The following is a 24,418-nucleotide window of genomic DNA, read 5'->3' on the forward strand; positions in this document are numbered from 1 at the left end:
ACCCAAAAGCAAACAACAACAACAGAAGCTTCATAAACAGCAGACTTCAGTTACCGAGCGGGCTGGTGAAGTTGGGAGCGCTGTTACAGGCAAACAGCATTAGAATAGGCGATGCCCTGAGGCGCTGAGTCCCCACAGGGGAGCAATCTGCCTGAAACCGCCCCGTGAAGAGCGGGGCGGGGCTGAGGGGAGGACCGCGCGCCGCCGTCCTCACCTGGGCGCACCTGGGCGTGCGCAACCCGGCGGCGCCCGCCCCGCGCGGTAGCGGAGGCTCCCGCCCAGTCAAGGGCCGCGCAGGCGCACGGCTCTTCGCCCGGCAGCGCTCCCGGGGCTCAGTGCTGTCATGGCGGCAGGGAACGGCGGCGTCGTCAGGAAGCGATGGGGCTTATTATGACCGCGGCGTGAAGTGGCGGCAGCTGGAACTTCAGGTGCCTTTCAGGAGAGAAAGAACGGCTGAAGCAGCATTAGTCTGCTCTCCGCAGCTGGACAGAGGGGCAGAAAGAGCGGCTTCCCACCCCTCTGGAGCCGGGCGCCAGAGCAGCCCCAGCCCCTGTGGCGGCAGCAAGCGGTGAGTGCGAAGTTGTTGGGCGGCCGGGTCGCTGCACCTGTCCGCGCCCGCCGTGCAATGGCAGGAGCCGGAGGGGCGGCAGAGAAGGGGCCGGGCGGGGAGGAGGAGCGTATTCCCTTTAAGAAATTAAGCGTCTCCTGGACCGTGGTGCTGGTGCGACTCTCCCCTTGCGGCGGGACAGCTGGGACTATGCCGGGGCGCGGCATGAGCGCTCCGGTGCGGGGCAGGGGCGCGGGGGCTGTAGGTTCCATGTGGGACTGTCGGGCTAGTGGAGAGCGCCTGGCGCTTGGGGAACTGAAATGTATCTGGGGTTGTCCTTTAGGGCTTTGAATACCTGCCACAGGACAGAGAGCTGCTGCCAGACGTCTCCTGCTGCGGAGCTCCCTCACCGACTCCGGCCGCCTGCCTCCCTCCCTCGCCGGACGCCAGTTTCCTCCGGGAGACGGAGCTGAAGGGCAGAAGGGAGCCCGAGTCGTTGCCCTTTCTCGGAGCTAGTCGAGTAGTGACCTGAAGTGAACGAGCCATGGCGAGTGAAGACAAACAAGTGCAGCCAACAGGTGATGATGGAGGAGGAGGAGCAGGGAAAGAAGGAAGTGCTGTTGAAGGGGAAACTGTACGGCAGCCTTTGAATCCAGGAGTCCCCATCCGAGGCATCAAGATGAAATTTGCTGTGCTGACAGGATTGGTAGAAGTTGGGGATGTGTCCAATAGAGACATAGTCGATACTGTATTTAATCTGGTAAGTTGATCACCTTTTTGGGCATGAGAGAAAAGAACTGCATGTCTGCGCAGAACCCAATGCTTTTTGGAAGTAATTTTTCTGTCAGTTTTCTTTAATGTTGTTTACACTTTCACCATTCCAGGTTTGAGCCAGATTCTTTTTACTTACAGCTCACAAAAACTGGAAATCATAGAATCATAGAATGGTGGGGGTTGGAAGGGACCTCTGGAGTTGAAGACCAAACCCCTGCCAAAAGCAGGGTCACCTAGGGCAGGTCACACAGGAATGCATCCAGATGGATCTTGAAAGTGTCTACAGAAGGAGACTCCAAAACCTCTCTGGGAAAAATAAAACATAGGAGTCTCTATATCTAAATTGCAATTTGAAACAGCTCTGAACAGCATCCTTCTTTGTTTGGCCCAGAGAAGTTGTTTCTTTGTTTAGAAGTGTGTTGTTTGTGTTTACACATTCAACAGGTGTATCCACCAAGAAAGGTAAATGTTGATTTAATAAACAGTCATCAAAACACACATATTGTTTTGAGCCAAACCAACTTTTCCTATGAAGATGTCAGTGGCCCTTTTGGATTCCTGTTTGCTTTGGAAGGAGGCAGAACATTTATATGTTATCTGCAGCGAGTGGAGGTGTCAGGGGGCAGCTCATTCAAATGCTTCATGTTGCTTATTGGGAAGAGTAAAACATGGTTTCAACGTCTTTTTTTCATTAATGAGTGGGTAGTCAGCTGCTTTGTTTTCAGTATATTCTGGTTGTACTGAATACTTAACAAATCTCACTGAAAATTGAGGATACATTCCCTGTTGAAGCTGCAAAAGTAATGGTGTAGAATCACAGAATGGTAGGGGTTAGAAGGGACCCACAGAGATCATAGAGTCCCTAAAGGAGGATCACCTTCAGTTGGGTTTTGAAAATCACTAAGGAAGACTCCACCACCTCTCTGGGAAGTGTGTTTCAGGGCTCCAGCACCCTCACACCAAAGTTTTCCCTCATGTTGAGGTGGAACTCCCTGGGTTCCAGTTTGTGTCCATTGCAGCTTATCACAGGACAGCACTGAAAAGAGACTGGCCTCTTCTTCTTGACACCCACCCTTAAGGTATTTTTAAATGTTGATCAGATTCCCCTCAGTCTTCTCCTCTCCAGGCTACACAGCCCCACATCTCTAAGCCTTTCCTCATCAGTTCCAGTCCCTTCATCATCCTCATAGCCTCTGTTGGGCTCTCTCCAGTATATCCCTGTCACTCTACTGTTCAACTTACTGGGCCACTTCTAAAACAGGCTAGTTGATAATGTTTGCAGCCAAACATTAGGAGGAAAAGCTGTCTTAAAGTTGACAAAGATACTCTGCTATTATCAGAGGTCTCAAAATCTCTAAAAAGGCTAATTTTTTCTTCTCACTTTCTTTTAGTGAGCACTTTTGACTTTAAACCTGTGGTTTCAGACAAACCAGGAAGTGAGGGCATGTAACAATGCAGAGCTTGGTGATGAGGAAAGTTGATACAGCAGCCAGCACTATTTTTTAAATACTCTTTGCCTTTAATTTATTTTGTTGGTCATATTCCTCCCTGTGCAAGCTTTAATATTTTGCATGTGCTGTGTCTTTTGTGTGTGCTTAATGTTTTTGGGTTGTGATAGATGTTTATTTTTTGAGTATTTCCTTCTGAACAGAATGTCAATGCTGTGCATTGTTTGGATGAAAGCCTCGGTGCAGAGGAATTATGGTACTGGTGACAGTCAAGTACAGATGAGAGATTTCATGAAGGCTTCAAGTGTGAGAAAGTGATTTAAGTGACTTAGAGTCCGCTTGAGAATTGTCTTTGACAAAACCCAGTGCTCAGATCTAGGGACATGAGGTTCAAAAGGAACTGCTGGTACAGAGTCTAGAAGTTAGAACACTTACGCGAGGGGAAATTGTTCATGAGTGTGGTCTTTCGGGTGGTGTGCTGGAGGTGTGTTTCTTGGTAGCAGCAGAAAAATGTTCAATAGACTAATTAAAAATGTGAAAGCTCCTTGATGCTGGATTCCTTTTCTGGTCCATTTTGGACAAGAGAGGAATGAAAAATTCAGTTTGATTTTTAGATTGAAGAGATCTAGAGAGTTGCACCTGTGGACTTCATTCTCCTGGATCTTTGTTTCCCGGACAGAAGTAAGGGAGAGTTTTTGGCCCTGGAGACTTGAAACTGTGTTTTCACTTTTTCAGCAAGTGAAAGTACATCCCTGACTTTCTTGAGAAGATTCCCAACAGCTCTAGCACACCTGCTACAATGTGGGAGGCTAAAGTTCATGTACCTGCACCACATTATTTTGTCGGAGCACAAGCAGTGAGTTATTAACGGCCATGAAACAGCTAGGAGTTTGATAGGAAGGACACCTTCCCTAGGTTATGTGAGAACAAAATCCACTTTTTGGAATAAATATCTATCTATCTATATATATATATCTATATATAAAGTCCCCTGGTTTCTCTGAGTCCCAGGAAAACATATCAAATGGTGACTAATTTGGAAGGAGATGTCTTGATGTTACGTGGTTTTATTAAAAATGGAATGCTTAAAAAAATCAAACCAGCAAACAAACTCATGGCTTTTGTTGCAGAAAACGTCTGTTTTCAGGGCTTCCCCCCGCTACTGTTAAGCTCACTTTAATCGTTGCTTTATGGGAATGTGAAGTCTTTCCAGTACTGATCGGTCAGTGAATTCTGCCTCTGTTCAGTTGCTAGTTCTACCTCTTTGTTGTGTTGCTTACTTACTCTGAGATCAGTGATCAGAATTGAAGGCATGTCAGGTGTTGGTTAGCAATGGCGTGCATGCTTTTCCATACCTGCGTGCAGAAAACCTTTAATTTTTCTATGAAAAAGTTTGTTTCCTGCTAGTTTTTGAAGCAGTTTACTCGTGTGCAGGTGCAGTTGGGGGTTAAGCCAAACACATCCCTCCTGTTGGGTTTCAGTCAGTTTGGTGACTCAGATCTGCACTGTCTCAGCAGTGTTAGCAGAAATCAGCCATTTCACCACTTCTGCTTTGGAAGCAGGACATGTACAGTATTTGTGAGAGTTTTTGATCACTCGAGTGAGACATCTTTAGACCAGAGTGGGAGGAGGACTGGGCAAATCTGTGTCAGAAGATGTTTTTACATACTTATTCTACAAAGCATAACCACCCTCGAATGTTGAGAGTTTATTGTTTAAAAAGGGAGGTTAGCTGACCCGATTTTTTTTCTTGAGCAAACATCTTACTTTTGTATTATGCTCTTAAGCCTTGCTGCAATGTATGGAGGTTATGGCAACTTTCGTGTGTGCGTGGTGAAGAATCCAGAGAAGCTAAAAGTGCTGTTTTGATGTTCATCAAAGACTTAAGGTCATGCTTTATATGTGAAAGACTCAGAAGGTTGAAAATCTAAAGTAACTGACCTGCTCCTTATTAAATAAGTTCAGTTCTGCTCCTCGAATAAATTCAGTTCTGTAGCCCTGATGCCTTGAGTGAAAAGCTGCTTCAGTCCATAGTGTAGGATCTTGAGGCTGCAAACATTTTAATGTTTTCTCTGTCCAGCAGTATAGCAAACTCCGTAGTAAGCTCACTTCTAGCATGCATCAAAACCCTAGCAGTCTCATTTTATTGTCTTCAAAATGCTACTCTTGGAAATACTCTGATCTGCTTTGTTTTGGTCAGTGTTTTCTGAGGACCTAGTTTTATGGCCTGTATGTTGGCTGTGGGTTCATGTATTTTAGCACCTCTTAAAACCAGGAAGGAAAATAATTGACTTTGAAGAAGTGTCCTAATTTGTGAAAACCTTGGAAAGCACAGTTTTGTTCAGGTATTAATGTGTTCTGTTACTTTTCTGACAGACAGTGAGCTAAACTGCCTGTGTCAATTGCTCCTGGATTAGGAATTGTTTTTTTAAATTGATTTTGGGCAGCAATTACTTCTTGAATTTCCTTTGTATACAAGTCAGGTGAATTCCTGTTCATGATATCATATCTGCTGCTCTCTTCCTCCCTTAGCTTATTAAAATGAAATAAAAAACTTCCTGGTAGAAAAAATCAATTATGTACAGTGGGATCTGTTGCTAACGTAAAATAACCTTGTCTTTCAGTTTTACTATGAAAAATGCAAGTTGGCCTCCTACTTAATGAGGAAACTTTCAAACAGAGTGGTAGAAATAATTCAGCAATTGGCAAGACTTAGTACTGCAGCTCATTTTATTTGTATATGTTTCTGCGACACTAGTGTCAGAGAAGACTTGAAGAGTCTGAGTTTTTCAGGTGCAGGAAACAAGTCCTGCTAGGAAGGCTGCACATCCTGCACTGAAAATACAGGAGGTCCTGCAAAATAGTTTCTGGATAACAATTCTGAGCGGAGCTTGTGTTATAAATGGGTTTGTTTAGTATCATATGTCACTGCTGTCTTGTTTCCAAGTTGTTGCATGCTTCTTATTTATATATAAACTTGGCTCACTGGATCTTGCTTTCCGTAGGTAAAGGCTCTGCCCGACAAGTGTTTTGTTCACAATGAATACTGTGCCTGCAGGGGTTAACTGTGCTGCATTGGGAAATGGATATTCTGGCAAAACCCTGCTGTGTTTTGAGCAGGTGACTGTACAACTGGTGTCTTTGTGTGGGTTGGGGTAATTAATTTGGGGGACTTCTTGCCAGAATTTACTCGGTCTCAAAGTTGAGACCTGAGACAACAAATACTCTAGACTTTCTTCTCAAAAGAAATGCCATGCCTTGCCCCATGCCAATTTTGGTTTAAAAAGCTTTAGCTCTTCTAATTGCTCTATTGACTACATTATAGATTCAGTTTCTTGGGAGTTTTTCCCTCAGTCTGTGTTGCAAAGATAATTTTTTTGGTTGTCTCTCTCTGGTGAGGAGAACATGCTGTTGCTTCTTAAGAATGATGATTTGTGGGGAGGTCCTTCCCAAAAATCCCCTAGTGACGAAGTGCAAATGAGAAAGAAATCTTAGGTTTTAGTACCTTTGGTGGAAAAATAATGAGATGTGAGGAGCAAAAACTAAAATGACTTAAACTTGATTTGCCACCCGTCTCCTTTTTGTCAGACTTTACTAAAACCACAACCAAAGTTCAATGCAACTTTAAAAAAAATTCTTACTGTTCAGCTCTCCTTGTTGTCTCTTCTTAAAGTAGCCTTCTTACCGAATCCCACTTGTCTTGTTTTATAGAACCAATCTGAGGCAGATGTCAGGGCTGCCACTCGTTTTCCTTCTGCTCATGTGCCCTCTGCTCTTTTTGCCACCTCTTCATTGCTATGGTTTCTGCACTGTGAACTCTTTATAGAGGTGCTGGCATCACCTGCTGATACAACACATTTCTAATTTGGTATGAATGGTTCTGAAACATTAATACAAAGGATTTTATGAGGTAGAAATTTCCCTTTTTTCGTCCCTGGTCACAGACTATTTTTGGCATCTATCCTGTAGAAAACTCTCAAAGCTAATGCTGATAGTATCAAATGTATTACGTCAGGAAAATGCACCACAAATGTCTTCAGGACGCTTTCATTACCTTACTGGGTGTGTTAAAGAGTTGGGATTTATTTATGTGTAAACTACTAATGCTGATGACAAGTGAAAGTAATAAAGTAGTTTCATAGAATCTTAAAATGCTTTAGGTTGAAAGGGACTGCTAAAGGCCATCTAAGCCAATTGCAGTCATCAGGGAAACTGCAGTTAGATGAGGTTGCTCATCTCCCCAAGCAACCTGACCTGGAATGTTTCCAAGGCTGGGGCATGTACCACCTTTCTGGGCAACATGGACTGGCATCTCTCCACCCTCAGTGTGAAAAAATTATTCCTTCTATCTAGTCTGAATCTTCCTCTCTTAGTTCCAAATGATCACCCTTTGTCCTGTTGCAACAGGCCCTATGAAACACTCTGTCCCCCACTTTCTGATCGGTCTTTTTAAGCACTGAAAGGTCACTGGAAGATCTTCCTCTAACTTTTCTTTTTTCAGGCTGAACAGCCTCAGCTCTTTCAGCCTGTCTTCAGAGAAAGGGTGCTCCAGCACTCTGATAATCTTCATGCCTCACCTGGACCTGCTCTACCAGTTCTGTGTCCTCCTTGTGTTGGGGTCTCAGACCCAGCACTGCGGGTGGGGTCTCAGCAGAGGGGAGCAGAGGGTCAGAATCCCCTCCCTCCACCTGCTGCTCACACTACTGGGGATCGGCCCAGGACACAGCTGGGGCTGGGCTGTGAGCTTACAGCACTGTCTCATGTCCAGCTTTTCACCTCCAAGCACCTGCAAGTCATCCTCCACAGAGCTGCTTTCCATCCCATCACCCTGCAGTCTGTACTGATACTGAGCATCACTGAATGTTGAGCATTCCCTGATCTGTGCAGTTGCTCTGAGGGCTGGACACTGTAAAGTGAGACAAAAATAGACCAAAAATTATCCAGTGAAAGAGATTAATGGAGAGATGAACCCAAGCATGCGTGTTGAAGTGTGAGCTGAGAGAAGGTTTTTGAAGTGGCTGAGTTGTATGAGAAGCAGAGGTTAAGGGAAATCAGAGAGGAGGTGTTTGCTAAGTTCTTTTTCAAGGCAGTGTTGGTTTGCTCCCATGTTCAGTACTCAGTGGTTGGTGACTTGTTTCCTGCAAATCATCCAACTTTCTTTGGGGTTTCTCTCACTATCTGTATATTGATTTTACCACCTCTTGGGGATCCTACAGTCATTCTGAGCTGTACCCCACTTGATGTGGTGTTCTGGCTTTTTTTTTTACTGCATAAGATGGTAACTTGAAACTATTTCTAGCTTCTGTCTTTATGCATTCATGAAGCTCTTTATTAACCTTAAAGAGGAAGCTGTAATCTGTCACATGGATTAAATAAGCCCCACATTTAGACATTGGACGTGAACTAGCTACTTGGTACCTTCAGTGTTTTGTGTAATAAAAGCCTTTAAGAATCATCTCTGTCAAATTCAGCTGTGCATGCATTAAATTTGTGCATATCTTTTTAAATAACTTCCATTTATTTTAAATGGGTCAGTCTGGGGAGGAAAAAAAAAGAGGTTTTGTTCCTAATCACTAATTACAGTTAGCTAACTTTCTGCCATTCAAGTGTCTTCCCCATCCCTTAGAGGCCTTGCTGGCCTCTTCATAACATTTTGCAGGATGGTTTTTACTGTTAGCTTGACCTAATTGTTAATGCCTTAATTTAGGTTACGTATCTGCTTTAACTAATTCTGGGTTTTTCTGTTAGACTTGCTAGTGTGCTGAAGCATGTTATGGCCTGTCCAAAAGCTAGTCTGGCCTTTTGGTTGTTTTCTCTTCCTCTGAGAACCCCTTCAGACTTTGTCCGTCTGGGAGCTTTGGCCATTTGCCAGGAATCTGAGGGCTTCAATTCATTTGCATAAACCAGGATACTGTTGCCACCTGCTTTTCTGACAGCGGTGTGGCCAGTGGAGACTGTCACTTCCAGCGTGCCCTGCTCCCATGTTCAGAGCAAATCGCAGTCGAGATACACCCTGACACAACTGCTCTAATGAAATTTGCTCAATAATGCTGCTGCGTGGGCTGAAATTGCATCTTTTTCCTGTGGTCTCTGTGCTGATACCAGACATTTCATAGATTCAAAGAATAGTTAGGGTTGGAAGGGACCTTTAAAGATTGTCTATTTCCAACCCCCTTGCCTATCCCACTGGACCAGGTTGCTCAAGGCACCTTCAGGCAGGGGGCATCCACAACCTCCCTGGGCAACCTGTTCCAGTGTTTCCCCACCCTCACTGTTAAGATTTTCTTCCTCATCTCCAGTCTAATTCTACGCTCCTCAAATCTACATGTACTTCATGTCATCACTACAAGCCCTTGTCAAAAGTCCCTCCCCAACTTTCCTGTAGCCCTCTTCAGGTACTGGAAGGCTGCTCTAAGGTCTCCCTGGAGCCTTCTCTTCTCCAGGCTGAACAACCCCAACTCTTGCAGCCTGTCCCCATATGGGAGGTTCTCCAACCATCTGATCATCTTCATGGCTCTCCTCTGGACCTGCTTCAGCAGGTCCATGTCCTTCTTGTGCTGGGGGCACCAGAACTGGATGCAGTATTGCAGGTAGGGTTGCCCAAGAGCAGAGTAGAGGAGGAGAGTCGCCTCCCTTGATGTGATGGTCACACTTCTTTTAATGCAGGCCAGCACAAGGTTGTTTTCTGGGCTGCAAGCAACCACTGCCAGTTCATGTTGAGGTTTTTTTATTGACTGACACCCCCTAAGTTCCTGTGTGATCTGCTTTAGGTGATCCTGCTCTGACAAGGGAATTGGACTTGGTCTTCGGATGTCCCTTCCAGCCCCTAACATTCTGTGAAGTCCTCCTCCTCGAGACTGCTCTTCAGCCACTGCTCACCCAGGCTGTACTTGTGCCTGGGATTCCCCCAAGAAACTTGTAGTTTGTCAAGAACTTGCATTGCTGCGGTGCCTTAGATTCCAAAGCTTCACAAGTAGGCTTAAGTAGCTTCTAAATAGTAACAAATTTGTGGAGAAAACCTAATGCCTTGCACTGAACTGGATTCCTCTAGAGAGCTGGGAGCAGCTAAGTCCCAGGCATGATTTTCTTGTTAATAGCTTGCCTTGAGATGATTTAAATTAGAATAGCTTGTGGGAATAGGATGTGCTCTGTTGTCTGCTGTGAAGAGCTGTGACTTTGAGCTGCATGCCTCTTCACTGCAGCCTGCCTATGAGTAGCTCTGCTGATGCTTTTGTATTCTATACAGATGTAGCCAAAAAATTTCATCTGCCAGTTCAGATCGGTTTTGGTGCGACTGAAAAGCTGGAAGTGAGTTTTCCAGGCAAAAACCTCTTTGATTTTGTTGCTGCAACTGAAGAATGCTCGGCTTAAAGAACTATTAGGTTAGCTTTTGCTTTGCCACTGAAAATCAAAGCCACTTAGGACCCAGCTGTTCTATGGAAGTGTGTTGTGTGTGGTCATGTCACTCTCCCCTTTGCCATCACCAGTTGTTCAGCAGCAGGTGTGAACAGCAGTTACAGAAATAACTTAGCAGAATGAAATCTGCTCCACTTAGACACTCTACATTTTCTAGTTTTAGACTGGACTAGCACTATAAAACAATCACTGTAACAGTGCCCAGAGCTTAATCATTCTCTTTTGGGAATGCAGCAAGACTAGAGGCAGCAGTAAGCACCAGGTGAGATGGTCACTGCAGTGGGAGGGCAACAAGAGAACCAGAGGTATCTTGCAGTGGACTGGGAGAAGTGTGTGATTGTGGAATCCAGGATGCTGAATGTTGGCATGAGAAGTCTCTCAGATTATGTTATTACACTGCAAGCTTGGGTGGGTATTGTACATGGATTCACAGATTGCATCAAGTTAGAAGGGACCTTCAAAGGTCATCTTGACCAACTCCCCTGCAGTGACATCTCCAACTAGATCAGGCTGCCCAGGACCACATCAAGTCTGATCTTGAATGTCTCCAGAGATAGGGCCTCAACCACATCCCTGGGCAAACTGTTCCAGTATTTCACTACTTTCGTTCTGAAGAACTTCCTCCTGATGTCCAACCTAAATCTACTGGTTCCTTTCCCAGGTAGGACTGGAATGGATGTGGGTGGGGAGCTGTTTGGTGGAATAAGGTGAACTCTCTTGCTGTGGATTTGCCTGCTAGAAGTTTTGCAAATCTTTTAACTTTTAGTAGTGCGTTATTAGAGAAGTCTTTAAGTTATGTTGTTGGCACTTGAGATGAAAATTGTTTTCCTAAGGAGAGCTTTTTAGGTGGACCTTGGAATCAGATTGTGTGTTGTAGGTTTTTTTTTTTTAAGCGCTCACACACACACAAACCCCAAAACCCCTAACCAAAACCACCAAGTAATGTCCCCCAAAGGTTCTTATGTGGAACCACAGACACAAGTTCTAAACAATGGCCAGTGATACAGAATTACTGATAAGCCTTGAAACACTGCAGTTAGGAGGAGAATAGGAATGGAATTACTGATATTGGTAATGGTGCATGACTGTTAAATAAACAAATGGAAACTATCAGTCCAGTCATCATCTCTCTCCTGCTAGTGGTTTTGTTGAAACTGAGCGTGTGTTTTGTCTGTGGTTTTGGTAGTGAACTTGATTGAAAAGAGCTGGCAAGCTTTATTCCCTGCCCCCCAGTTATGCTGTAGGATTTGGTTCCAGTGTGTAATTTGGGTGCGGCAATGCCTGACTTCTAGGTGTCTGTTATGGAGCATGACACTGAGTAACTGTGAGCTTTTAGAATGCATTTCAGGATAGCTAAGATGGGATGGGGAGCTCTCTGCATTTAATATCTTGTTGATGTTATAGAATGGGCGAACACTTGAGATGCTGGGAATGGATTTTTCAATTGGGATTGTAAAATGTTCTTTGTCCACAGTGAGTTCTGAGTGCTCACTGGTTTCTGAGCCAGCAATGTGCCTTCACGGCCAAGAAGGCAAATGGATCTCCTGGGGTGAATTCAGATGAGTGTGGCCAGCAGGTCAAGGGAGGTTTTCCTCTCTGTTCTGCCTTGGTGAGGCCACATCTGGAGTATTTTGTCCAGTTCTGGGCTCCTCTGTTCAAGAGAGAGCAGGAACTGTTGGAGGGAATCCAATGAGGACCATGAAAGTGCTGGGGATACTGGAGCATCTCTGTGAGGAGGAAAGGCCACTAGATTAATTAAATATTAGTTATCCAAACATGGCCTTTTGGTCTTCAGGCAGTGCTTTGATATGTGGAGTTACTGTAGTCCTCTCTTCCATTTTCAAATGCTGTGAAGCAGTAAGGTACTTACATAGTCACTGCCTTTGGTATTATGAAGCACCATACTCCTCTGTGAGAGATCATAGAATGGCTTGAGTTGGAAGGGACCTTAATGATCTTCTGGTTCCAACCCCCCCGCCTTGGGCAGGGACACTTCCCTCCAGACCAAAGCCTCATTCAGCCTGGTCTTAAACACTTCCAGGAATGAGGCATCCACGGCTTCTCTGGGCAATCTGTTGCAGTTTCAGCCTCACCACCGTCATAGTGAGGAACTTCCTAACATCCAATTCAAGTCTACCCTACTGTAGTTTTGCCCCTTGTCCTATCACCACATACCCTTCTATAAGTAGTCCCTCCTGAGCTCTCCTGTAGCCCCCTTCAGGTACTGGAAGGCCTCTATAAGGTTTTCTGAAGCCTTTTCTTCTCCAGGCTGAACAGGCCCAACACCCTCAGCCTGTCCGCCCTCATAGTAGAGTCTCCTTCTCCTGAGACTTTCAAGACTTGTCTGGGTGACCTGCTATAAGTGAGCCTGCTTTGGCAGGGTCTGGACTTGATCTCCAGAGCTCGCTTCCAACCCCTACCATTCTGTGAGCCTCTGATAACTAGGAGAATTATGTCAGATGATTGTGTTTATATATGTGTCCTGGTCCAAGTGAACTTGGGAACGGGCACCTTTTTGGTCCTGATAGTTTGAGATTCATGAGTTAGAAAGGGAAACTGAGTAAGAGGTATTTCTAACATGCCTTTCTCCTCTGCAGCAGCTCTAAAGGACCTAGAGCGTCTAATTTACTGATACAGGGTGAGTGGGAGCTGGCTGAACTTCAGTGCTGAGAAGGCTGTTGCGTACAGATCGCTTGTGAGTTTTAGAAGGAAGCCAGTGAGATGTTGTAGGGTTTCCTCAGAAGCATCACACAGAGTCATTCTGATCTGCATCTGATACATTAGAGCTGGTTTGACCTTCAGCTGCTAGGGAATGGTTGCAAATGAGCAGTGTGTGTGTTTGGAGAGCTATGGCCTCCTTTTGCAGGTGCTGTCCCAATGGACACCATATTAAGTTGTCTTCAGGTCAGGGAGAGACACAGCGGGACACAGTCTTTCCATCTTTGCAAAAGTGCTGTTGCTCTAGAGTTAACAGTGCAGTTCTGCAGTGGACCCCTTGGCCAAGAGCAGCTTTGTATGTGCCAGCAGAATCTGCATTCAGTCCAGTTCCATTTCTGCAGCAATGCTTGAAATGATGTAATTAATCTTTTGCTTTGGGTTTTTATGGGTTTTTTTTTCTTTGTTTGTGTCATCCGATACATAAGAAGCAGTAAGCAAAGTTTAATTTGATGTGCAGGGCTGCTGAAAGCTAGCACTCAAAGGAATAAAACTGGTTTGACTGTGGCTGCTTAACACTAGATGTTTGACCAATAAATCAGATGGAAACCATAATGAACAGGCTTCTAGTTATCAGTAATGTGTTTAAGGAGGTTACTTATGCATTAGTTTTAGTATGAAAGTTTTCTATGAAATGAGGAAAGATCAAAGTGTTCTCTGCCATAGCAGGAGGAACTTTGTAACCTGAACTAGCAGACAACTGAAAGGGGATGCTCTCTCTGAGGTATTACTGTAACTGGCTAAAATTTCAGGTCACATAGGAAGTGTTGAATGCCAATTACTTGAAGTAATATGGCCCATAAGGAAGAGGACCTAGGAGTAGAGAACAAGATGACCATGTGCTGGCAGTGTGCCCTCTTGGCCAAGATGGCCAATGGTATTGTGGAATGGATTAGTAGTGTGGCCACTAGGTTGAGGGAGGTTTTCCTCCCCCTTTACTCCTCACTGGTGAGGCCTCACCTGGAGTATTGGGTCCAGTTCTGGGCATCCCAGCTCAAGAAGGGCAACTACTGGAGAGAGTCCAGTACAGGGCCACTAAGGTGATTAGGGGACTGGAACATCTCTCGCATGAGGAAAGGCTGAGACATGTGGGGGTGTTTAGCTTGGAGAAGAGGATGCTGAGGGGAGATCTTATCAATGTTTACAAATATCTGAGGGGTGGGTGTGAGGAAGATGGGGCCAGACTCCTCTCAGTGGTCCCCAGTGACAAGACAAGAGGTAATGTGCATAAACTTGAACACAGGAAGTTCCATTTAAACATGAGGAAGAACTTTACTTTGAGGGTGGCAGAGTATTGAAAGGGGCTGCCTAGAGAGATGGTGGGGTTTCTGTGTCTGGAAACTTTCGAGGCTTACTTGGACATGTTCCTATGTGATCTACTTTAGGTGATCTTGCTGTGGCAGGGGGATTGGACTCAATCTTCAGATGTCCCTTTTGACCCCTACCATTCTGTGATGACTGTTTTTAAGGAGTGCTGTTTTAGTCAGGATCTGCAGGAATGGGTGTAAACAATCTGTTAGAATCTCACTGAGTATTGTTAAGTTGAAAGTATACAAGTGTGCAACCATGCTTTCAAAATGATTTTGGTTTCTGTGCTGGCTTAAAACAGAACATAACAGTTCTGTGGGTACTGTTCTCATCTTATTTTGCAAAAATTCACTTCAGAGTCCCCATGCAAGAAAGTGAATTCTGTAGCATGAGGCTGAGGTTAATTGTATGTAAATAACAACTTCTAAATACTTACTTATGTGTCTGAATACTTCCCAATTTCTTTCTGGGTGGATGTTACAACATTCCTGTCACACATTTGGAAGTCATGCACGTGTGTCTGTCGGTCTTGATCTATTTATTTTGGAACCATGTAGTGGAGAATTCAGAGTTCTGTTATCTGTTACCTGAAATGCCCATGAGATGGTGCTCATCACTCTTGGTTTTGTGCAGCAGCAGATCTGTGCATAGTTCTGATTCCTGAGTAAGCAAGCAGGCCTTATCATTGCTGTCTTCCTAAAAGGAAGGGGGAAAAAACCCAAAAACCAAAATAAAGCCAGCTGGCAATGTCTTGAATTAACATACACAATGCATACTGCTGGACTGTTCTGAAGTGTGTGTAAAAACTGCCTCAGCATCCCCATGCATCTTTGGAAAAATTGTCACTCTGCTCGGCTCTGCTGATTCCACACCTGCAGTGCTGGGTCCAGCGCTCGAGGCCCCAATGCAAGAAGAACATGGAACAGGTCTGGAGAAGGCAACAGGTGGTCAGAGGGCTGGAGCTCCTCTGCTTTGAGGACAGGCTGAGAGAGTTGGGGCTGTTCAGCCTGGGAAAGAGAAGGCTGCAGGGAGACCTTAGAGCAGCCTTCCAGAATTTTAAAAAGGCTTCCAAGAGAGACGGAGTGGGACTTTTGGCATAGGTATGGAGTGGTAGGATGAGAAGTAATGGCTTCAGACTGGAAGAAGTTGAATTTAGATGAGATAAAAGGAAGCAATTCCTGCCCATGGCAGTGGTGAGGCACTAGCACAGGTTGCCCAGAGAAGTAGCTGAGATTTCAAACCTGGAAGTGTTCGAAGCCAAGTTAGATGGGGCCAGAGCAAGCTGCAAGTAGGAGGTGTCCCAGCCCATGGCAGGGGAGTTGGAGCTAGATAGTCCTTAAGGTCCCTTCCCACCCGAACCATTCTGTGAAGTAGTGCCAGTGTGAGGAAAGGCCTGCGACTCATATGATAAACACACGCTTTCTGAACTCAAACCACTCTGACCATGCCAGACATCTGTAAGAGTTGTTCTTATTTTTGAAAGCACTTTTATTTCATCTCCTGTCGGCCGCTGGTATTTCTCCATGGGTACAAATCTCATCCTGATCAGTTCCAATACAGTACATTTTTAGACAATTAAATGCAGTTCCCCATGATCATAAGAGAGCCAAGGGTTTTACACTAATAATTCTAAAAAGACAACAGTTGTTTTTCTGAGTAAATAAATGTTTTCCAGCTTGGAATACCACACAGCTTGGAACACACTGTTCTTTACCCAGTGCTGCTGACTTGCTCTTTGGGAAGACAATTAATCTCAATTCTTTTGATATACCATTTCCTATTATTATTCCTTTTCGGATGTTCGTTATTTCAGTACACTTAATATGCTGACTTCCATCAGTGTATATATATTTAAAACTCTAACCAGTGTAGTGGCAATATTAGTTCAGAGAGAGACATGGGCTTGGAATCTGAAGAGGGGGGAAAAGTAATCATTTCTTGGTGAGGGGTAAATGAAAGGCTATTATTTATTCTGGGCACCCTTCCATTCTAGCCAAGACCACCTGCACAGTTTCCCCATGTTAATCACAACACACAGAAAAATCACTTAGAAAATCAAAGAAATAGCAACAGGGAAAGACCAGTGCTGTATTTCCTGTACTATGTCATTTAATATTTCTTGTGTCTGAAGTCTTACCAGTTTGTGCTTTGGCTGTGGTAGCAGTCTCTGCAGTTCCGAAGAGACAAGTGCAGGGCTTTCCAGATTTTCTGGATGGAGGCGGTGTCAGAAATGAAAGAAAGATGTGCGAGTTCTTGTTTTCTCTTGGAATTTGCAACCCTGTGCTTTTAGTTGTGCTGAAGTTCTCTGTAGTTAATCTGCTGAGCTATAAAATGTGATGGCTGTTGAGGGGCTGGCAAGTATTTGTTCCTAGCATGTGCTCTGTGAGGGTCACAGCCTTCAGTAGGTGAGGAACTACTTAACATTAGGGTTGCTAAATCTGATGAACCTGCCAGAGTGGTGTAAGTAAACTATTCAGTCACTTCATCTTGTATTCTTTCTTGGCTTTTGAATCTCATTTTATTCCTCAGCTGCGAGTATTCTTTGCCATTCTTAGGCAGTCCCATGTTTGTGATGTGTTCTGTTGTTCTGTAATTTTGTTATTTATTTATTTATTTTCTTTTTCTCCCTTGCTTGGGGTCCTTATCCCCTTGTCTGTACAAGATGGCAGAACACTTTGAAACATGCTTCCTAGAATAAACTGTGCACCTGTGTTTACTTCTAGAATTACTTTACAGAAAGAGCGGTCAGACATTGGAACAGGTTGCCCGTGGAGGTGTTAGAGGTGTGTGGCCATGGCATTTGGGGACGTGGCTTAATGGCCGTGGTGGGTGGGTGATTGGACTGGATGACCTTGGAGGTCTTTTCCATCTGAAACAAATCTCTGATTCTGTCATTCTGTGAAGATAGGACAGGATGCAGGCATGTGCACCTTGGTCAGTGAGGTATGGTTAGTCTGTTTCTCCTAGCCCACAGTGTTTTGTTTTTTCCCCAAACTTGACAAAAGGTTATGTTCTTGTCAAAGTTACACGTCTGGGTCCTGAAAAACCTATTTTCAGTATTCTTGTAAAAGAAAATAAACATGTCAGCTAACTTTCGCAAGTTTAGGGAACTTTTGGAAGGAAGGGAGGTGTTGGGATAATGCACAATATGTTCAGTGCTTTGCTATATGTGTTTCATAGAATTGTTCAGACTGGAAGAGAGCTTTAAGATCACCAAATCTGATCAATCCAGCATTGCCAAGTCTGCCACTAAACCATGTCCCTCAGCACTATATCTGCACAGGTTTTAAATAGCTCCAGGGACAGGGAATCAAACACCTCCCAGGGCAGCCTGTTTCATGTATTTGAGTTTAAATTCAGAGTAATGCAATCAGAGTAATGCTACTGGAGCTGACTTTCTACTGGATGTCATAAAATGACAGATTTCTGATTTTTAAAATGCCAGAGCCATAAATCATTAGTTTGCTAAGATTGCACCAGCAAGCTATTAAAGAACATGGCAGTATTTACTGTAGCTAAATGCAAATTTGAAAAGGTTCTCTGTATCTTGGTTTAGATGATTTATTTGCTTTCAATGTACATATGAATCTGATGTGATGTGAAGATTTAGGATGTTTCATTTCCTGTATGGAGCTCCAAATTTGTGTGTTATTAAACCATCCCTTGGTATCTCTCTTGTATGTCTTAAATGGTAAGCACAGGTTAAGGTACACTGAAAGAAGTTACTAGAACAGAAGCAGAATGAAATGTTTTTAATAAGGATACTGGAAATATACGAAAGTCCACCTGGATTTAGATGCAGTCTTTGTTAGTATCTATCAAGATCTATAGCATAAGCCAAACTCAGAAAACTGCCAGGTTTTGTAAATGCCTTTAGCCACTGTTTGGAGCACGTTGAAATTTTGTCTTGAAATTGTCTGACTTGCAAAGAGTCAGCTTGGTGGCCCTTTGTCTTCTCAGAGATTTAAAATAAAAGTTACAGCTGCCTGAAATAAAGCGTACGGTAGTTTGATCTCCTCAGGAGCAAAGGGCCTCTCGGCTCAGTGTCATGATTTGGTCAAAAGCTAGTAGAGAATCCAAACATGTCCACTCAGCTGGGCCTGTCTTCTACATCCTCCCTATCTACAACTACCTGAAATGAGGTTGTAGAGATGTGGGGTTTGGTCTATTCACCCAAACAGCAAGTGATAGGACAAGAGGAAATAGCCTCAAGTTGCACCAAGGGAAGTTTAGATAGGATATTAGGAAGCAGTTCTTTACTGAAAGGGTTCTTGGGCATTGGAATAGGCTGCCTAGGGAGGCGATGGAGTCACCATTCCTGGAGGTGTTCAAGAAATGTGTGGGCATGGCACCTGGGGACATAGTTCTGTGGCTGTGGTGGTGTTGGGCTCCATGATTTTGGAGGGCTTTACCAACCCAAGCAATTTGGTGATTCTGCGACTTCTCCATAGTTTGGTTCTCTATGGGAAGAAAATACAAATCACTTTCTGTGGTTTTGTGGTTAAAAATGGCTGTGTTCTTCCTGTTCTCAATCAGCTAAATTCAGAAATGTTTTACCAAAAAGCTTGAGCTGTTGCCGTAGTTTGTCATTTCTGGTTTTTTTTTTGTTTTTTTCCCCCAAAGGGCAATGTAACTGGCAAAAACCAGAACATTTGTGAGGAAGTATTCGAATGTTGCGCTTAAAAAATATCCCTGTGAGCTTCTACTTATGTGCTGGAGAAAGCAAACGTTTTGCCACCCTGTAGGTCACTATAAAGATTGTTTATGCACCTCTGTGTAGGACTGAAAATACGTTCAACTGGAGAAGTTTGAAAAATGTCCTGCGTGGCATAGGAGACCAAATCATGCTAAAGTGCACGGCAAGACTATACATCAGTTCAAAGGCTACATTATTCAAAAAAATACAACCATAAAAAAGGTAATAAGATTACATTCTCACACTTCATGGCTAGTAAGGTGCATTAAACTGCTCAGATATTCATAACTTACGGTGACATTTGGGAAGATTACATTTTGCTGTGCACAGCCGTTACTGCAGCTCAGATAATAACTAGCCACTGCATGGACCTGGATTATGATCCCTGTCATTGGAAACAAATTTGTGTTCTGAAGGTTGATCAGTTTTCAAATCACCATTAAGAAAGGGTTAATGTGAAATACTGTGTGGGGTGTGTGTGCTTGTGTGTATCTAATGGGTGTGCATACATACATATATCAGCTCTGCCGTGTCTTCGCTCTGGTGCTTTTCTCTGTCACTGTGCTCACTTCCCTTAAAGCCAATGTTAAAATGGTAATTACTCCTACCATAGCATAATATTTCTAGAAGCTGCTTCTACTTTCTGAAATGCTTATCTTTGCAGATTAGATTGGAAACCTCATTTGACAGCTTCCTGGATGGGTAGTTACTGATAATAGTATATCTAGCCAAAAATGAAGGATTAGTGGTGTAGACTATAGGGTGAAGGTAAGGTCACCTGGAGTTGTCCTGTGTGGTTTTGGTATGGTAATTGATGGTTTGCTGCTAGTTAAAGCCAAATGCCGAAAGAGTTGGATTTCTTGGCAAGAATTAGCAGGTGTCTTGTGGCTAGAATGTAACCTCCACCTGTTCTGTCTGAATAGGATCATGGGATGTAGCATTTGCTTTGTTTTCTGCCTTGATGGTGAGAAAGAGATTGGGTTCTTGAGGAGTATCTCGGTTTTGAAGAGGATGATAAATATGGTGTAAAATCAAGTGGGACACTGGTTATGTATTTTACATTTTCATGTTTTGCTCATTCAAGGCTGGACTTGATAAGGCTCTGAGCAACTTGATCTAGTTGGAGATGTCCTTGCTCACTGCAGGGGAGGTTGGACAAGGTGGTCTTTGAGGGTCCCTTCCAACAGGATGCATTCTGTGATTCCGTGTTTGAGAGCTTTTTTTCTTGCAGAATGGCTAACTTTAAACATGGAGTGGTGTATTGAAACATTTATCTTAAAAGTCTCTTTAATCTTTTGTCCAAAAGCTTGTTGGGGGCCACTTTGACTTGGAAATGAACTTTATCATCCAAGAAGCAGAGGGCATCTCCTGCATGGTGGAGTTGCTGGACAAGTGCGATGTCACCTGCCAGGCTGAGGTGTGGAGCATGTTCACAGCCATCTTGAAGAAGAGCATCCGCAATCTACAGGCTTGCACAGAAGTTGGGCTTGTTGAGCAAGTGCTCAGGAGGATTGACAGAGCTGACAACATGATTGCAGGTACAGTTTCACCCCCTGCATGACTCAAACTCGAACTGCATTGCTTTTATGGGAACTCTCATGGACACATCTGTTAATGGGTGGCAACTTGCCACTGCATTTTATTAAGCAGTTCTGTTGCTCTTATTTGTCTTTCCAGATCTCTTGGTGGATTTGCTGGGTGTGTTGGCAAGCTATAACTTGACAGTTCGAGAGCTGAAGTTATTCTTTAGCAAGCTTCAAGGAGAAAAAGGGAGATGGGTAAAAGAAAACATAAAACTGTTTTTGTAGTGTTCTTTAGATTTTGTCCTAATGTTCACAAGTTAAAAGGCTGTTTGATAACCTAAACTTAAAATGTACCAAGAAACAGAGGATGCTTTCTGGTAGTACGTAAATCAATCGTTTCACTTGCAAGCAATTAAACTATAGAGTAGAATAGTAAGGAAATGATGTTTTCTCCTCGATGTAGGGATGGAATGGGCTTTTTTAACACCTGGCAATAATGTGGTGACTCTAAGCAACTGCTTATGTCCTTACGTTTTGTTTTTGTAATTCTAGTTATGCAAAAGTGAAGGGAAAAAGGATATTTTGCATTCAGTTCAATGTGCTTCTATTTTCATGTTGCTCTTCTTTGCCTGAAAAAAATTATCTAGTTAGGGAGGTGAGAATTTGTGGCAGAGTTTGAAATAAAGGGAACAAGCTCGAGCTGCAAAATACTATCAGGTGTTTGGTCCTGCTCCTGTGTGAATTAGGGAGGAGAGGATTTGCTTTCACTGTTGAGAAGCTCCTTCCCTAAAGTAAAAATCTATATATTACAGAGGCCCCTAGACCAATGTTCTTCAACCCAAAACTGTTTTGCTGAAATTGGGAACTATTATCACAATAGCTTCCTTTATCTCTAAATGCTTTGCCTAGTGCAGAAAAAATACAGCACAGTGTCTCTGACTTCAAATCTAAAAGGCAGTATTAACAGAGTACAGCAAATTTTATCATAGTATCAGTCAGGGTTGGAAGGGACCACAAGGATCATCTAGTTCCAAGCCCTCTGCCATTGGCAGGGACACCCCACACTAGATCAGGCTGGCCAAAGCCAATTTGAAAAGACCCTTTGTAATAACTTTGAAGATGTTCCCCAAATAAAAAGACTCAAAGCTTAAGAGGGTTTCAACTGAATAATTCCAGAATATGGAGTATATTTAACCACAGATAAGTTAATGTTGTCTCCATACTCCATAACGTTAACTGTTTAAATTTTCTGTCTCTTTGCTATTTGCATTTAATTTCCCTTCTTTATTTAAGACTAAATACAGAGGGAAGGAAGAGAAAAATGTCACAGTTGCATTGCTAAGGAGTTGCACAACTCCATAAATCTGAAAATACAAAGTATTTGGCTACAACACAAATTACCTGGTTGAATTCTGCTGAAGGCATCAAAGCAGTTCTCAGTGTTAATTGCTTCATGAGCACTGTTCTGTTTATCGATAGTTCTGCTACATTTGAAATACTTGCAAGGGATCGTGCAGTGCTTGGTTTCCAGAGAGGGGCTGCTTGCAGGACGTTTAGGAAGAGAGATCATAAATGTAAAATTGTAGTTTAATAAGAAGGGATGACATGGAAGGTTAGGAAACGGTAAAAGAAGACACAAAAATCTATCCTGTCCCTGTGACCAATCTTTGCTGAACTTGTGCTGTGAGCTCCCGTGTTTGATTTGGAGTTGCTGAGTACTACAACAAAATCAGCACAGAGTTAGAGCGGTGGTGTGGAACTGTTAACTATTCACCCTAAATGAGCGCTCAGTTGAGGTGCTCCAAACTGCCCCTGAGACTTGAATCTTCCTCTGTGGACTTGCATGAAGAAATATATGTACAAAAGCACTGAAGTCCTCATGAAAATAGTCCTGTCTGCTGATTCTCCATCTCCCTCTTGCTAGGTGTTTCTCAACTGTCTTGTGCTGGCCCCGATTTCATGCAGACGCAATCCAGAACTGATGTAGCTGAAAACTTGTTTGCATTTGTTTTCTCCTGGATCCGTTTTCATCTGGATTAGTTCATTTTCTGTAGCCCCTGCAGATGCATACAAAGGGGAACGCCTAGCAAAAGGGAGAGGATGAGCAGGCAGGGCTATTTTCATCAGGATTTCAGCCAAATCCTAGTGCTGGTGGGAAGGAGCAGAGAGAGGGAGGAACCAACATGCAGGATGAAGGTGGCTCTGGCCTTTAAGTCCTTCATTTAGTTATCCGATTCATTGTATTTTAGCACATCTACTGTTTAATATGTGAAATTATCCAGGACTTTGTTATTGTTGTTTATTGGAAGTGTGAGGTGCTTTGGCAAAATGCCACGTGCGAAGGTTTAAACTGTGTCAAAATGGATTTTTGGTGTTTCTTAGAGGTATGTTTATTTACAAGTGTGATAACTCTCTTTGCCAGCCACCACATGCTGGAAAGTTATTGTCTGTGTTAAAACACATGCCTCAGAAGTATGGACCTGATGCCTTCTTCAACTTCCCTGGAAAAAGTGCTGCAGTATGTAGATTATTGTCAGTCTCGTTTGTTTTATTACAGCTATTGGTTACGTTCATTTGTGGCTGTCTTGTCTCCTCTGTCATTGTCATAGAGGTAGAGTTCGAATCAAATTCTTCTGTCTGCCTGGCACTTACATGATGCATAAATAAATCATGCTGATAATAAATCTGCATTGTCTCTAGAGAAGGACAAATACTATTCCATAAAGAACAAATAAATTAAGGGTGGGGTTTGTTTGTTTGTTTTTTTTCCCCCCTGGGTGTTGTTCAGGCTGGTTCAGTTAAATCTTTATTACAAGGAGAATCTGCCTCCTTTTCTGTCCCATCTTTCTGTGGGGATGGTGCTTGTGTTGGTCTCTAGTATGTGTGGGAGTGGCTTTCTGAGGAGTTGGTGCTGGGCGGGACACCAGTGCCCACAAAGATGCTTTGTCACTCACCCTGCTCAGCTCAGTTGGGTAGGGAAAATAAAACAGAAGGCTGGTGGGTGGAGATAAGGATGGAGAACACATAAAGCAAGTACCCTTATGAGCAAAACAGACTCAAGTTGGAAAAAGAGATTGACACACAGTCTGTAGTTGGAAAATGCTGTGCAGTCTTCTGTAGGAATTTAAGTATATCATCCCTTTTTCTCCTGAAATCAAAGAACTATAGAATTGTTTTGGTTGCAAAAGACCTTTAAGATCATTGAGAAAAGATCTTTTTAAGATCATCAAGGATGAAACAGTAAGTTAAAAACTTTGTGCTTAATTCAGAGTAAGATTTGAATGAGATTTATCAAATCACTCCCGTTTTGCCTTTGGTGGCTTGAGATTGAGTTTCATGAGCTTGAGGATATACTGAATATTTTTGGAGTGAAAACATGAGTCTGAAAAACATGGAATGCTAGCAAACTGCTTCTGCAGTTTTGGGTTTATCACAAGCAACAGAACTTGGCAAATTTTTGTTCCTTTTGTTCCTTGTGTTGAAAGCTTGACCCGTAAGTGGTCTTGGGGTGCCTTAACAACCTTGATAGGAAAATTCCTGTGTATTTTAACAAAGCATTAAGAACCAAGTGTTTAATATAATTACTGCAAGATCCATCATGAGTTAAACCACTTAGTTTAGATAGTGCTACCAGTTCCTCAAAGCTGGGCTGCGAGCTCGCAGACTGATTAGTTAGCTGGTACAGAGAAGGATTTATAGCATTTTGTTTTTACAAAATCATCTTTTGTACAAACACCTTGAATGCCTCACCTTGAATATCTGCAGGGATGGGACCTCAACCATCTCCCTGAGCAACCTGTTTGGATTGGATTACCTTGTTTTGAAGGACATTTAAAAGTCTGTCATATTCTCACTGAATATGGCTAGGAAGGCTACCTAGATATTAGATGCTCAATGATCTCAGAGGTCTTTTTCCAACAGAAACAATTCTATAATTCTGTAGGAGTTTCAAGACAGAAGAGACTCTGTTAAGTGAAGTATAGTATGATTA

General features: G+C 43.3%; 1 protein-coding gene across 6 annotated transcripts in view; it reads left to right on the forward strand.

Moving 5' to 3' along the window:
• The first annotated feature begins 293 nt into the window (after positions 1-293).
• The window catches only part of LRBA (LPS responsive beige-like anchor protein), a 315,739-nt gene continuing 291,614 nt past the window's right edge, over positions 294-24,418 (forward strand). For 5 of the 6 annotated variants that reach the window (XM_068165720.1, XM_068165722.1, XM_068165721.1 and 2 more), the window contains exons 1-5: positions 294-568; positions 891-1,307; positions 20,211-20,442; positions 20,582-20,682; positions 22,850-22,945. In XM_068165720.1, the coding sequence (XP_068021821.1) occupies positions 1,092-1,307; positions 20,211-20,442; positions 20,582-20,682; positions 22,850-22,945 (645 nt within the window). In that variant the 5' untranslated portion in view covers positions 294-568; positions 891-1,091. Of the gene's footprint in view, positions 569-890; positions 1,308-18,980; positions 19,127-20,210; positions 20,443-20,581; positions 20,683-22,849; positions 22,946-24,418 lie in introns of those variants that run through there. The other variant, XM_068165724.1, reaches the window with a different exon arrangement.

The sequence above is a fragment of the Melanerpes formicivorus genome, unplaced genomic scaffold (assembly GCF_026170545.1).
Source record: "Melanerpes formicivorus ecotype bairdi unplaced genomic scaffold, bMelFor1.0.p_v2 SCAF_92, whole genome shotgun sequence".
Lineage (NCBI taxonomy): Eukaryota > Metazoa > Chordata > Aves > Piciformes > Picidae > Melanerpes > Melanerpes formicivorus.